We start from the raw sequence: 16011 nt of genomic DNA, 5'->3' as shown, positions 1-16011 counted from the left end.
TAAGGAGCATTTATATCCTAATAGGGAGAAGCAGGGCCCTGGTTTAGAAAAGCACTTCAGAAAATGGAGAGAGCCCTACAAAGCTCATTGACTGAAAGGATTTCCGCTCCTACCCACACCTGAGTAGGCTTGAGAATAAGGGGAGGGTGACTTTTTTTATTATTACTTTATGATTTTTTTCCCCACAGAGCCAAGGTGAACTGTGGGAGTATTGAATACCACAAAATTACAAACACAGAAGCATTCTTCCAAATTACTAGGAAACCTCTTCACTCAGCCTGATCTGTTTGCACTTGGGAACAGTAAGTCAGATACTTAGCTGGGCAGACCAAACCATAGACAGAGCTTGTGAAAATAATTATCTCTACAATTCCAGCTTTTGTTTCACGGCCCTTAAATATGCACTGAAATTTCGTTCTGAAAATTCTGAGCCAGAACATGACTTTGCTGGGAAAATTGCATATAAAACCTAATTAAAAGCATCAACCCACACTTTTCTTTTAAAAGTACATCTACTACCATCATGCCTCTAAATGTAACAGAGCTCAACAAGTCTCTAGCAGCCAAGGAGACACATAATTTAAAGGCTGTTTCAGCATTTGATTAAGCACACAGTGATAACTACAAGCCCGTGCCCTGCAGGCATGACAAGAGGCAATTATGTTCTGAGGTCAAAAGCGAGGGGGAGAAAAAGCACAAGATTTTGATGACTTACTTAATTTTCCAGCTCCTGAAATTAGCAGAGACAAAGGAGTTCTAAATCGCCCAGATAAAATCCTGTCATTATCTGTTGCCTTTTCACCCTCTACTCTCACTTTGCCCTGCAGAAGCTCAGGAGGATTATTTTCCACCAAATGGCTGCACTTAAAAAACTCAAGTTGGCACACATTTAAACGTTAAAGAATTTGAAAAACACTCTTTTTAAGTTCTGTATTTAGGTGGCTGACTGCACATAGGATCCTGGAAAAAGACACCTGTTTTTCAAACTAGTGACCAGCCATCAGCTCCTCTTGACTTCTAGCCAACAATTAGGTCACTTATTTAGGAGATTAAATAAGGAGCTCAATGAGAGACTGCAAAGATAGGGAGCTGCTCAAAGAAGAGAGAAGTGAATTAATGAATTAATACAGTCGTGCTGTCTATTTCACAGATGGGCTTTGATGTATCTTGTTTCACAGCAAAAAAGCAAAACATCTTTGCTCCTTACAGGAAAACCAGTAAAAATGATTAAGTAAGATTATCATATAGGGACACAACAACAAAAAACGTGTTCACAAGGAGATAAACAACCAGGCTTTAATCTCCCTTTGGAGTATTTATTGCAGATACTGGAGTAGGAAGAAAAGCCATGGAGAGCAAGTGATTTGGTGGACAATGGCAGGATGGAAAACATGTGCTTATTGCTTTAGGAGAAAGCATGATAAGAAATCATGCTGTATTACAGTATTCAGCTGCTTCTGGTTTTTCCAGGGTGTTAAATTTTTTATGCTTTTTATCCAGAAAATAAATGTGAATGTTGACTCCATGATAGCACAGGGAAGTGTCTGTTAGTGAAAGCTGTCCTTCTTACAGCAAGCGGTCGAGTGATTATGTGAAAGGCAAAAAGGTGAATTCCAGGAAGTTTAAAGCCGAATCTAGAAATGTTTGCATCTGTCCAGAGATTCTTTACTGGAGGCTAGAAAATGAGCTGTTATTTTGGGGAAGGGGTGTTCAGCTTTGGTTTGGGGTGTTTTGGGGCATCCTTGGAACTGATATGCTTGCAATTTTAGTAGATCAATTCTGTAAAGTCTCATGTACAGGAGGAGACACACCCATGATGCTAGAAATTTGTTCTCATTTGAGGTAGAGAAATATCTTTAATGGTTTTGTAACTTGCTTTTAGTAATGCTTAATGTCTTATTTCCAGCATAACGCAAGAGTTGTTAGCTGCATTTGTACAGTATTGCTGTTGGACAAATGCACCAGGTTTGTATGGTTGAATTCTCAGGCATTTAATTTTTGTGATTTCAAGCAGGGCTTGCCTCAGCTCTCACATGTTCAATGTCTTTCTTTGCTGTAGAATAGTTACTGAAAAAAAAACCCAAAAAATAGGAATTAAGAGCAAAAATTTACTTTCTGAACCATGTGGCTCAGAAGTTTTGTATTCTGTACTGGGAACTGTAAAAAGTAAAGTAGTATTAGCAGCTCTCTTTGCCCTTTGTATAGCCTCCATTAACCTTCCAGAGAAAAAGATCTAAATTGCCCAAGAACTGGGCCAAACCATAGCTCCAAACAGCTAATATTGCCTGTAAACCTCGTTTTGTCATTTTTTTGGCAGTTAACAGGAGTCATCTAAGCACATGGCAGGAGGAGGGAGGGCCCTTGGCCTCAACATTCTGCCAAAAGCTGCTAGAAACCTTCTGCCTCCCATGTCACCAATCTGCTCAGGTTTAGCAAGAACAGGCTTGGGAGGAGAGCTCACCACAGCTCTTTTCCAAAATCAGAATCCTGTCATGAGAAGTTTTTTGGTCAGCACTGGCCTTTTGCCATGGAGTCCAGTGTTTGACAGAGAAGGGCTTGGTGCAGGTTTCTATGGACAAATCCCTGTAAGCTAACTTAATGCCTCTTGAAGCTGTTAGTAGGGTAGGCAAAAATTGCTGGGCTCTGCTGGCTCTGCCTTTCTGGCTTATCTCTTCTGTCAAATGTTGTCTATGACATTGTCCCATCCTTCCTCCACTCACCTTGTTGACTGGTGGTATCAAGCCAAGGGTAAGAATGAGGCAGTGCACCTTAGAGGTTCATGCTTGTCCTCCTCATTTTCCTCCTCTTGTAACGGGAGAAGTTGGTGGCAGTGAGAATTTATTGTGTTACACAAATACATGGTGCAGTATGAGCCCAGGGCAAAACCGTTTCTCTGATCTCAGGGAAGGAGAACATCTCAAGTGATCCAAACCCTAAAGCTGTGCTAATTGTGCAAGCTATTATTCAAGAATAAGCACACGTCTCTCTTGGGAGTTTGGCAATTAGTCCACACCTCTGGCACATCAGGGAGGGTCTGATATCTAAGTAATCCCTGCAGATTTACAGAAATCAGAATCTGAGAATCTGTCCAGTGATACATATAATGAAAGAACTGATAATAATAGAAGGATTCATGGAAGTCAGTGTGTTGGATTGCTGCCTGACAGACAGGCAGCTTTGATATGGTCAAAATGGTATTTTGATAAACATCAATATACTCTTTTCCATAAGCAAACTTGGTATGCATGTACCATGGGGAAGTTTTCTGGAACAAACCAGCAGAACATTGGATGGGTTTTTGGTTTAGGCAGAGGGTATTTTGGTGTTTTTATAATGGGGCCAGGAGGAAAGGGAGTTTCTGAAAGATGCCTGGTATCAGATGGGCCATGAGTCTACTGGAGGCTTAAACCTCTGTCGCCATCACATGGAGACAGGCTTGAGTTGTATGTTGGGTTTTGTGTTGGAAATGTACAAATGTAGCACATCTTCCCTACATCTGGAGACCTTTTTGGTGCAGGTGAGTTTTCATTCTTGTGGAATAAAGGAGGAAAAGAGTTGGCTTTTATTTCAGCTTGTGACTCGTGTGCTGGGCTGGGAAACAAGTATTTGGTTCCTAGCATCACCATGGATATCCCATGAGATCTTCTGGAAGCTGCAAAACCCTTCTGTGGCTGAGTTGAGAAAGACAATGCGTAGCTACTTCATGTGGATATTTGGGGATTAATATATTCACATTCGTCAAGCTGTTTAAGATCTTTGGATCAAAGAGGCTGTAAAGATGGGAAATACAATTGCTTGTTGTCAAGTGACATTGTTTACTAATACTTTAGGGCTTTGTTTTCAAGGCATCTCAAAGTGTGTTTCTTTTTTTTCTTTTGCAAACTGTAGCCTGGATTTCTTTTAAAACAGGTAAGATTTCTGAGAGCTCTTTAATTTCACAAGTATTTGCCAGCTATTTGACCATCTAGGCAGATCCAATGCAAAGCTAAGACTGAATGTCAATCATCTGGTGTCCCATAAACTGGCATTTCCATGGAAAGTACCACTACAGGGCCCAGACTTTGGGATGGTTGCCAGAACCTGCAGGCCATCCCCTGGCATGCTGCAGGCTACAGCAAAAGCCATTAGGATCACTTTTTCTAAGGACTAAGAAAAGGACCAGGAGCAATACAGATGTTATTACATCTGCTGTAGGACAGGTGCAATCTTGCTGAGCAGGTGGGATCCCGGTGCTTGGATTGCTTGTTGTCATAAAATTTTCTTTGCTTGTTCAAGTACAAGGCAGGACTGTAATTTTATATATCAGAGCCAACTAATTTTTCACCTGGTAAGTAGAAATAATAACAATGCCATAGTTGCTATTTACCTCTTTCAATAAGGGATTTCTAAAGCCCTGTATACAAGGGATCTGTAGCTTGTTTTTAAAATGAGAGAATCAAGTCACTGAGTGGAGAAGTGATTTCTCTGGGCAGCCAGCAAGCCAGCGACCGGACCCCGTTTCTGCAGCTCTTATCTGAGTGGTACCGAATCTATCTCAGCACAGCATACGGGCAAAACCTGCTGCTGAACGTGATTCTGCTTTTAACTTTAGCCTCAGTGTGGGAAGTCAGTGTTGACTGTGTCTCTGTGTTAATCCTTGCAGCTTTCAGCCGTGCCCCAGTGCCCATGGCTGTGGTCCGAAGGGAGCTGTCCTGCGAGAGTTACCCCATCGAGCTGCGCTGCCCGGGAACAGATGTTATCATGATCGAAAGTGCCAACTACGGCAGGACTGATGATAAAATCTGTGACTCTGATCCTGCTCAGATGGAGAATATCCGCTGTTATCTGCCAGATGCCTATAAGATTATGACTCAAAGGTATAGTATTTAATATTCTTTGTTTGCCGACTGCTGTTTTTTTAATCCGGAGTGTACACACCAGTTTGTGTGTGTGTTTGCATGAGAAAATGCAGGTACTTAGTCTGGATGTATGTGCACAAAATTACAGCTATCATTGCTAAACTGTGGGTTTAACCGACTTGGTTTAGCATCACACAATATAAATAACATTTCCTGTATGTACTGCTCATCAGTCATCTAGATTCTCACTGCATCCCAATTTTCCATCCAAAATACCTAAATATCAAGGCTCTAAATGAATGTAGAAGTGAAATCTTTCTCAAAATGCATATTCACTAGTTTTTGTGCTGTGTTCAAACAGAAGGCCAGTAATCTCCTTGAAACAATCAATATTTTGTGTTCAGAATAACATTTAGTTTTCAAAACACATAGAGGCATCTGCATCCTTCCTTGTGTTGCCAGGCTTAGTTTTAGGGAGGATCTGAATTTCCAGTCAAGCATTGGTATTCTCATTGATGAACTGCTAAATTTCTGTAGAGTAACTGTAGCTGTTAAGTGTGGCTGCTGCATTTGGAAACGGTGAGATACAGTCAGACATGTAGACAGACTCTTGTCTGGCTTGCAGAGCCAGGGCCTAACAGTTTATTCCAACCTACAGGTATCTTGGTTATGAGAAGCCTTTTAAATGTTGCTGAATTTTTAAGGATATTTTCTGGCACAAGTAGTGTTGTGGGAAGGATTCATAAGTCTCGGCTCTCAAAGTGTAATTGAATTCAGTAATACATTCCTAATACATGAATAATTATTTAGTGCATTTGACTGTTAATTAGTAATAGAGATTAGTATTTCAAGGTATTAATAATGGCATTGGCACAGGCAAAGTGTTGCTATTTGATGTCATGACAACAGTGTTTGGGTCCTAACAGTGACCTCATGGCTTAAAGCAGTGCAGGGTTTTCATGGAGTATCTTGCTGTTGTCTGCTGTGAAATGCTGTGCACTAAAATGGACTGGTGTAAGTGACATGAGTTTCAGCTGTGTTTCACATGCTAACTGCTATTTTTGACTTCCCTTTAGAAACCGATGTATGTTGAGTATTTAGGTCTCAAAATGTTGAGAAGTCTCCTGGGACATGTCCCCACTGCTGTGTGTGGCTCCTCTAAGACCATTCTTTAAGTTGGAGCTCCTTGAGTAGCTGGTTGAAGTCTTGTACACAGGGTTGTGCCAGCTACATTTTTGACAGAAGTGGGAAGAGTAACAACGTGCCATCAGCCAGTCCCTTGGATTTGGTGTGGTTTTAGTGGAATTACTGTAATTCTCCTGTTCAGGTTGTTAGTGGCTTCAAGCAGAAACCCTTAATCCTCTGCATATTGGCAGAATAAAGCCATGTCATCCCCTTTGTGGCCTGTTACAAAGTATTAATATTTTTATATATATATATATATGTATTAGTGTCCTCCAGGCAGCAGCTCCGGAGCCAAGTGCAGATCTCTGCAACCTTCTGGTCAGTCCCTACATGCAGCAAGTCTGCAATAAACACTGGCCCTTGGCTCAGGGAGGGCACATAATCATCTGCTGTGCCCATGGCACTGCAATTAAAACTTAGGGTGATTACTCACCTCCAGGTATCATCAGGGCAGGCTCAAATGGCTTAGCAGAGGGTTAGCAGGGAAGCTCATCTCTGGGGCAGAGTATCTCTGTTCTTCCATTTGGGCAGAAAGTGGTGCTGGAGAGGATGGACACTGAAGGGGGGAAAAGGTGTGCAGTCCTGTTACTGGGTATTATTGAGTTTCTTGAAAATAAATATAGCCTGATGTTAAAAGGTAAAAAAAGGGGAAAATATTCTACTTTACATTTTTGTCAGTCTCATTTCTTTTTTTAAGTCTCCATTAATTCAAAGAGTTGAAACAATTTAAAAATAAAGCCATTAAAATGAAATATGTTCTTAAGATGCAAACCAGTCTGTCAGCTCACATCTCTGAGTACACTTTGCAGCTGAGCCTCTGAAAAAAGTAAAAGGAAAATTGTGACAGCCTAGTCGTTGTGGCACTAACTATGGCATTTTCTTCTGAAAACCTCTACCTGCAAAATTAATAAATTTAGCAGTATTTGGGTGGGTTTGCAGATTCATGTAGGCTCTAACACAGTGAGCTTGTCTTTGCTAATGCTGCAAGGTGGGGGAGCAGCTAGTGGGAACTGAAGATTGTCATGACACTGAAACCTGCATGGTAATTGAAGTTGTCTGTGTATGGAGAGAAAAGTGGTATGTGCAGTGTCTGCTTATTATGCATTGATTAATTATTGCATTCATAAATACACAGTCTCCTTGTAGGCTCAATACTAAGTTGTCTCACTACTGGCAGATTTTAATCAGCAACACTGCACAGCCAACTCGGACGCATTCCGGCATGGCTGTGGGGAGGGAGAGAGGGAAGGAGGGGAAGGAAAGTGTGTGTGCTAGCGTGTGAGCTGAGGCTATGAGTGAGAGATTTATGGTAGACATTAGTGATTGCTCCCCCAGCCCACCCCCACCAAAAAAAACCTGAAAAAAACCCCCAATAACTCAACAGCCTGAGCTAACATGTTCCTTTCTTCTGTATGCTTTTATAAATTAATTTTTGCAGACAACTGCATGAGGTTGTTTTGAAAGGGAAAGGCATAAATCTTACGGTGTGTTTGTGGAGCCCCCTAAGCAGAAGGAACACAAGGAGTTCTTGCTGCAAGTATTGCCCTGGAACGGTCTACAGCCTTGGGAATATTGCTTGAAGTAAAGGACATTTAAACAGATTGTAGGGAGCTATTTTATAGGACATGAAATCTCTGAGGCCTATTTTAGTTTTTTTGGTTTTTCATTTTTTTATTTTGCCAGCTCCTCCTTCAAACATCCGAGCAGCTGTTGACCGTAACAGTTCAGAAATTGTGCTTTATGAACTGAAGATTTTCTGATGTGATTAGAAAAAAATGTATTTCGTAGCATTTTTGCTTTGGAGAAGCATCTTTGCAAGGCCTGTAACAAACAATTAAACCCTACCCATGCCCATTGTAAATTGTGTGCACTGTACCATGGGAGACTTTGCTATGTCCTCCCTTGAGTGCCTGTGCCACAAAATTAACATATCATCCATTCCAACAGCCAGGGTTCTCTGTGAACAATAGGGAAAAGCAGCCTCCTGTTCCCACAAGAGTTGCCTTTGTTTTTGTAGTGTTAACATAGTTTAATATAATAAAAGCACCCTAAAGAGAAAAAGGATAAAAAATAGTTTTTGGTGTGCTCTTTTGAACTTCCTGTTGATGCTTCTCACCAAGGAAGCATCCTGGGTTGAAAGCAAGGGAAGGAAGAAGAGGGGATCAGGTTTTTGCATGCATGTTCACAGAACTTTGTGCTGTCAATACCACCTTTGCATTTAACTTTGAAGTTTGGAACATTCTTTTCTGTAGACTTGAACCTCCAATGTTAAAAAGGGTGGGGTGGGGGTGAAGTCCAAGTAGGAGCAGTAGGAAGTACCTGACATGTAGGTACACATACACAGAGAACTTCTTATATTTTGCCCTAAAGCAAGAGCAAGGCTTTTCTTTTGCTTTTTGGATCCTTGTCTACCCAACCGTTGTCTGCTACTCTTAATCTGGAGGAAGGAAAGGAGGGATGGAATAATGAGGCAAAATGACAAAACCAGCAGGTAGAGCAGAAGAGATGGGAGAAATGTTCACAGGCCTCAGCAGTTGTTCTCAAGATCAAAGCAAAATTCTTCCTGCCCTAGAAGATGTGGAAGGCTCTTGCTGGGGAACTCTCATCTCTCAACAACACAGAGAGCTCAGTTTGCAGAGTAGGCAGCATTTGCCTTTTACCACAGCAGAACCATGCACAGCTCTTGTATGCTGCTCTTACCACTTCTGGCTTGGGGATGAGGGCTGCTGAAAGCTGCTCAGCTATCTCCTCTCTTCCCCCCTGAAGGGAGGCACAGCTGGGAGGTACTAGATGCCCTGCTGTGCCTGCAGTAGCTTAGCTGAGCTAATTTCCTTTAGGTTTGAGTCTGATCTGCATGGTTTGTCCCTGTGGTTTCAGTGTTGACATCACTGATGAAGATTACAGGACTTAAAGGAGAAAAAATGTAGAAAAAGTGCAAGACTGCAGGAATGTAAGGCTGTGACCAGCTGCTCTCAGATTTCCCTTTAGTTTCATCAGAGGGCCTAATCTTTTTATGTGAGAAGGGGCACTCTCAATTCTTTTGGTAGTTAGAGGGATGGTGGCAGGCACTTTGCACAGCATAGGGGAGAATAAATAAATTGAATGAAGCAGCTTGCATTACACTGCAAAGATTTTTCATCTCCTGAAGGGCTGTTTTGCTAATGATTTTGGTTGATGACCTGAAAAATGCAGGAGTCTGAAATGAGAGCCATTATTATTGTAATAATATTGCATCTCATGGTGTGCTGTTATTGATGTTATCATCTCCTGCAATTTTCAAGACACTTCTCAAATGTCCGTGATCTGCACTTGCATTGGGAAATAAAGAGACAGGATTACCTGTATTTTAGAGATGGGATAATTCACATTGGTCATTCATAAAATGGCCACTAGTTTTAAACAGACAGGTTTTGGGATGTTCTTGTAGAGTCTTTTCTGTTAAGTAGCTTGTTGCAGTGCATCTGGGAAGGTGCAGAGGACAAGGAGAGCGGCAGACCTGGAGGCTCTGTACCGACAAGGCCATCAGCAGGACTGAAGGGGATGGCTTCAGCTGAAATGCAGCACAGTTGTGTCAGGCTCCACAAAATTAATGGCATATTTCTTAGAAAACAGCCCCCTGCTTAGATGCTGTCATTGCCTCTGACTCAGATACTGAATGCCCTATTTGGTAGGAACCCCCCACCACCCTCCTCTGCATCCTGAGCACATTTTGCTAAGACTGCCAAGATACTACTCATTTTTCTAAATTTGTTACCACACAGATGGCATGAGAAGTACATTTCTGAAGGACTGAGATGCTGCAATGGGAAGCTAGGCTTTCTGGGAAGCCTAAGTCTGGCGCTTTGAGATCTCCACGTGAAAAGCATCAATATGGAAAAATACTAATGTTTCAGTTAAACAGTTTTTGTAACCAGTAGAAATCAATGGGGAATACTGAAACTCACGTTCACTGGATGCTGATTTTAAAGGTTAGAAAAGAAGCCTCACCACTTGGTAAAGCCATCTATTTTCTCACCATGTGGAAAGATTTTAAAATGAATGGAATTCTGTTAATCTCACCTGAACCTTGAACCTGGGACAAGGGCACATATGCTATATCACTAAAACAGGGGAAAAAAATAAAAAATAACTAAACAACAACAGTGAGTCCTGGTGGGGTTTTGTGCACTGGGCTGATTAATCACTCTAAAATAGGTTGCTACTTCCCAGCCTACACAGTCTTAATTTATCCTACCTCTTCCTTTCCTGAAAATGATGTCAGAGTAAATTCTTAAAATGACAGCCCCTTGGAATTACCCTGGTACCCTAGGAAATCGGGGTTTGCCAGCTCAAACATCTCATATGATTACAGCTGCCATGGTAACAGATGAGGAGGAGGCAGTAGCTTCTGAAGGTAATTAGGTTCCAAACCGTGGAGAGCTCTGTAGATCAAAAATAGTGGTTTAGGCCTCCCTGGGTACCAATTGGTAGCTGTGACCGGCTATAAAACAGCACACTTAAAATAAATAAATAAATGAATAGATGTTTGTGTTGTGCTGTGGCTGTTGGGTTTTGTTTGATGTTAGCATGTGACTCCAGTGAATTGCCATTTGGGAAAATCCAGACTTGAGCTGAGAAAGCAATGTGCAGCCAGCCCCTGTGGCCAAAGGGAAAGGCCTCCTTGATGTGGGCATGCTGGAGGAATTCATCTTTACTGTTCTCTAAGTTTCAGTTTTTCCAGGTATTTTTCCAGTTCCCCCCCGACCTTAACTGACAAAGAAGAAGACAGGATAATCTCTTGGGTAAATTGTATCTCGAAGTGGCCTCAGAATCTCTGAACACATGATGTGCTGAAAACCATGCAGGAAGAATCCAGGTTTATTACTGCATCCATTACTTTACTAGTGTGAAAGTGGCCACCTCCAGCCTGTCAGAGGGAAGGAACTCGCCAGCCCTTGGCAGCCTTTCCACACATAGCTTTTGCCAGAGGGAGAAGACCTATGTGAAACACACTCCTGTCATCTGTTTTTCTTCTGTGTGTTTGAGGCTTGTTGAGAGCAGCAGCTCAATTGTTAACGTGGGAGGAAGGGTAGAGCAAGGCTGGATGTGTTGCTGGCAGCAGAGTCCTGGAACCATAAGAAGGGTGCTCAGGGAAGATGCAGCTTTGGGCTCTTGGGTGGTGTTTTCTGCTTTTGCTGAAACAGGTTTTGTACCATGCAAGTGTTATCCAAAATGCCCAAAAAGCAAAGTTTAAAACCAGGCATCTGCATGCTTCCCATGGCACCTCCTGTCCATTGCCTAAATAGCTGAAGTGATAAACATCAAACATACTTTTGCTCAGTCTTCCTGCATCTTCCATCCACCTGAATGTGGCAGTCATAGGAAGCTGTTGGAGGAATTGGCCTACAGATCTTGTCACGAGGCTTAAATCTATGCAAAGCATTGCAAGATACTCTATAAGGTTTGTTCAGGATAAGTGGACTTATACTATCTTAAGGTAACAAAGCAAAAATTTTGATTAGAAAGATGTGTGCACACTCCTTCTCTGGTTGGTTTTCTGGTTAGGAATAATGTCTGAAGGGCTGTGAGGTAAGATGGCTTTGAAGTAGTGCATCTATATCACTTTCTTTTGCTTCTTTCTTTCTTCATGTACAAAAGAGCTCAGTTAGTCTGTGCCTGAGGTCAAAATTGGGTTTATACACAGGGGATTGTCTATTCTCCAGGACATTTCAAAGCTTTCATTCAGCACATTTTTGACTGCATCGTTTGTGGAATCTTTGGAGCTTGAACTCCATATTCCATTCCAAGACATGTGAAACTGGCTTATACCACACCCTCTGTGTGTGTATGCCTGGGATTTCTGTGCCTCTCTGCAGGGCTGGAAGCACTCCCTGCAGACCTCCCTCACCTTTGCACGCTTGCCATTTGGCATCCGCAGTGTGGCTTTGCATTTTGTGTGATCACTCTGCTGATAACAAATGCAAGCAGGCAAAAGATGTCCATTAGACACAAACCATTTGCTTGCCAGCATCAAAAATATGGACTGATGCAGGCAATGTTCCTGGATGATCAGTTCAGTGTGGTCCTAAATTTAAGTGTGCATTTTGTTAGAGGGATAAACTGAAGTTTATTTCAACCTCTTTGGGAAGAAGAGGGGCTGAATGACAGTTACCGAAAGCGGTGACCCAAGAGCAGGTTCTGCTATCCATTGTAATTCAGGAGAAGGATTTTATCCATCAGTAAGTGGAGTGCATAAGAAATGCCAGGCCACATTTGTGATGAAAAGAAAGGGCAGGGTATGGAATTTGATTAGAGCCATCTTCTATGCATTATGTATAAGATAATACATTGGTGTCAGTTATATTGAGTAGAAGCCTTAACTCAGCTTGAGTCCTGCTGACATCGTAAACTGGGAGACAGGGAGTGGTTTATGGGCAGCAGTGGAGTCTCCAGACTGAATTATGGCCTCAGCATTCAGTCTGTTACCGAGAGTTGCAGTTGGTAGCAGGCAGTATATTACATGCTTTTACCCAGAGTAGGGCTGGTGACAAGGAAGGGAAAAACTTCATCACAGAGACACTGTGAGAAATGGAAGACTTGAGTTAAGGGCAGGACAACAACAGAGAACTATAAAATTAATGCAAGAGAAGAAGGGAGAATTTTGAGTTTGCCAGAAGGAAAGATGCCAGGATGGGAATACAGTTTCCCCACACAGTCACTGGTTTGCCCCTGTGCCCAGTCCTGCCTCCCTTGGGGCTGGATGTGGCATCATACATAGTGGGCAAGGGACTAGCTCTGCCACTGCCATACCTTTTTTAGTTCTTGATCCCTCATAGTTAGAGATGGCCTTTCACACCAACACCCAAGATTTTTAATACCCTTTCTAGATTTTCAGCCATAATTGTAATTGTATATTTTTGCTGTCTGTATAAATGGTCAAATCCTTTCTGAGTCTCATTAAGTCCCTGGTCATGGTGACTTTTAGGTGCTCTAAGTCCATCAGGATAATAGCTTACTGTGTCAAAAAATAATGTTAGTTCTTAATTTCATTGCCATCCTTCCTCACTGTGGAGACAGAGGCATCCAAGATACCTTTGCCATTTCTGTTCCTTAGCTTGTATTAATTTGACATATGGCTTCTAACCTTTCTGTTTTCCAAGGGAGATGATCTTACAAATATTTCTTCTAATGGGACATGGTATGGATTTTTGCTACAAGTGTGTGAAGGTTCTTGTTGTTCTCCCTGAATACCCTTCATTTTTAAGCAAACCCAAAAGGACAGAAGAGGGAGAAAAAAAAATTGTGATAAATTTGAGAATTTGCGGTCGTTTCTCTCCATAAAGCCTGTGTCTGCTCTTCCTTTTCCCAAGTGACTTTGAATTACACAGAATGTCCCTTTTGACTCAAAAATACACTCACACAAATACAATTGTGTCCTTCCCCAAAAGGCCTGCTCTGCTCCTGATAAATTATTACTTCTCTTGGTTGCTTGGAACAGATTGTTCCACTTAAATTATTACAGTGGTGCCAGCTAGTACTGATGGAAAATCTGGTCCTTGATACTAGCAAATGTGTGGAGTAAAATATCAGTGTCCATTAGGTTGGAGGGGGCAAGGTTAGTTCTGGGAAAAGTATAGTACTTGTTACAGGTGTCCAGCTTCTTAGTCACACATAGTGGGGCACTGTAACCTTGTCACAGATGTTGGTGGACTGGAAGTGTGCTCAGGTTGGGATCTCAAGTGGTCTTCCTATGGGTCATGGAAAATTTCATGTACAAATGCAGATGAGTCATTGTCATCATTGACATTTCAGGGAGCAAAGAAGATATCTGTAAAAACCCCAAGCCTTCCAGTGTCAGAAGTGCACACTGACACCCTTTTTAATTTTTGGCAAGGTTGCTGACAGCTGAAGACAGGCATGTAATATCCAAGACACCTTAAAAAAAAAAACCCCAAACCCCTTAATGATACATATACACAAAGAATATAGGTCACCTTCAATGCAGCGGATTAATCAGAGCTCTGGAAAACAAATTTTGTTTGATTAGCTGCACTTGTAGCTAGATGGAAAGCTAAAGCCAGGCACCAGAGAATGCAGAGCAGTGCCTGTTGTGATGGGCTGCAATCCAGAGAGCTTTGGTGCCTGTGTAGCTGTGCATGTGACAAGAGCTGTCTGAAGTCAGCATGGAGGTAGAAGCCTTCCAGGAAATCTCCACAGGGAGAGAGGTCTCTCCTCATTTTTGTGGCCTGGATGGCATCCAGGTGATAAAAGCACCCAGTGGTTCACCTCACCAAATCACTGGGAGTCAAGGGTACCTAATGGTAACACACCCACCACCACCACATGGGCTGGTGAGCCAAGCATCACAATCACTGCTTCCCCCGTGTCTATTGATTGTGGGGGGAAGTCATCTATGCCCAGAGGTGGCTGAAGGGAAACTGAAGTTGTAAACGCTTGGCAATTATTTAAAAACCAAAAGTACTATATACGATAAAGGGAAAGAGGATGGAGGTTTTGTTGTATAGTGCTTAAAAGGCACTTTGTTGCATCAGCTAGCAGATTCCATGCCAGCTGACACAGTGTGCCCCAAAGATGTTTTTTTATCAGGAAACTTTGGTTTGGAGTAGAAACCTCCTATACATAAAGTAATCCTTTGGAATAACCCATGTATTAGTGCTAGTACTGACAATAGATTATATAATTTTATTTTTTACTTTTTACTATTTTATTTTTTAACTTTATTCCTTTCTCCATATCTTAAATTTTAAAGGTCTAAAAACACTTAGAAGCACCCATTACAGCCAGGAGCCTGACTCCCACTGAACTGGCATGAGTCCTGAGGTCTCAATGTCCAGAAATTTCTTTTCAAAATGGAAGTTCACTCTTAAATGGCTCTAGTGCCTTTTAATATTTTGCTCATGATCTAATTTGGATCTTAAGTATACCAATTTGGAAACAGCCTGCCTGACATCAAGCTATGAGTTTTTAAACTCATATGGTTTAATAAGATTAACTTGCTGCAGTTCTGATACAGTCTTCAGTGAAAGCTTATTCAAATTAAGACTCAGTCAGAGGGGAAGTAGCCTCAAGCATAAAGTAGGAGTGAGGTGGTGCCAAAAATCAGGGCTCCAAGAGGCTTTGTTGTCTCAGCCTTCGCTGAGAGCAGAAACCTTTACTGCCAAATTAATGCACTAAGAGGGGAGGGGGAAAAAGCATAATTAAGAGATTAAAACCCAATATTCCCTTTTTCAGCTGTCATCTTTAGAGATGTACACAAATCTGCACCCATAGAAATGTATACATAGTTCAATTTTTTTATTTTACTTTTGAGACTCCAGAATATGTATTAAAATATGTGGGGACTCTCTTACATGTCTGCTCGAATTATGGAGAATAATTCACAAAGTACAGCAGGGCTACTAAAATGAATGAATAAATAAGTGAGTTTAAGTGTATACCTGCCAAATCTGTGTTTTGGGGCTCTTCTGCAAAAAATAATTAATTCATGCATTTTAATCATGTTAGCTTCTTGCAGTGTTTCCTTGAATTTCAGCAGCAGAGTATCTCCACCATGCATTTAATTTCCTCAGTGTTGGTACGGGAAATCCTGATTGTGTATCCTCTTTTAACCCAAGGTTACATATTAATCCCCTTCCTCCCAGGGGGACACCCTCAAGTTTGCCACATACTGTTCAATTTCCAAATGTGCACCATATTGATAACACGTATATGGAATCTGGGCCCTTCTGGTTCTGATTTAAATTCTGAGCATGTTGAGCATTTTTTCTTCTTCCATGAAGAGGAAAACTCTCAGCAGAGTTTCCATGCATAATTTCATTCCACTGTTTCAGCAGGAATAATGCAGCTGTGAAAGAGGAATGTGAAATCAAGAGCATATCACTTTTTGAATATCACAGATTTTATTAGGGGCCTTACAGGAAGGAGGAAATCTATAGGACAGATTGGTCACAGTCCAGTGTTGCTCAGCAAGAAGAGAAACAAAGCTGCA

General features: G+C 41.6%; 1 protein-coding gene across 16 annotated transcripts in view; it reads left to right on the top strand.

Annotated features, from left to right (window-relative positions):
* Window positions 1-16011, top strand: part of ADGRL3 (adhesion G protein-coupled receptor L3) — a 486649-nt gene that overhangs the window by 223030 nt on the left and 247608 nt on the right. For all 16 annotated transcript variants that reach the window (XM_088056057.1, XM_088056043.1, XM_088056046.1 and 13 more), the window contains one exon: window positions 4643-4856. In XM_088056057.1, the coding sequence (XP_087912183.1) occupies window positions 4643-4856 (214 nt within the window). The remainder of the gene's footprint in view (window positions 1-4642; window positions 4857-16011) is intronic.

This window comes from Pseudopodoces humilis, chromosome 6 (assembly GCF_049639895.1).
Source record: "Pseudopodoces humilis isolate 2021_Gansu_Grassland_sample_001 chromosome 6, ASM4963989v1, whole genome shotgun sequence".
In the NCBI taxonomy this organism is placed as follows: domain Eukaryota; kingdom Metazoa; phylum Chordata; class Aves; order Passeriformes; family Paridae; genus Pseudopodoces; species Pseudopodoces humilis.
The sequence above is the reverse complement of the archived record's forward strand: the minus strand, read 5'-3'. Positions and strand labels throughout refer to the sequence as shown.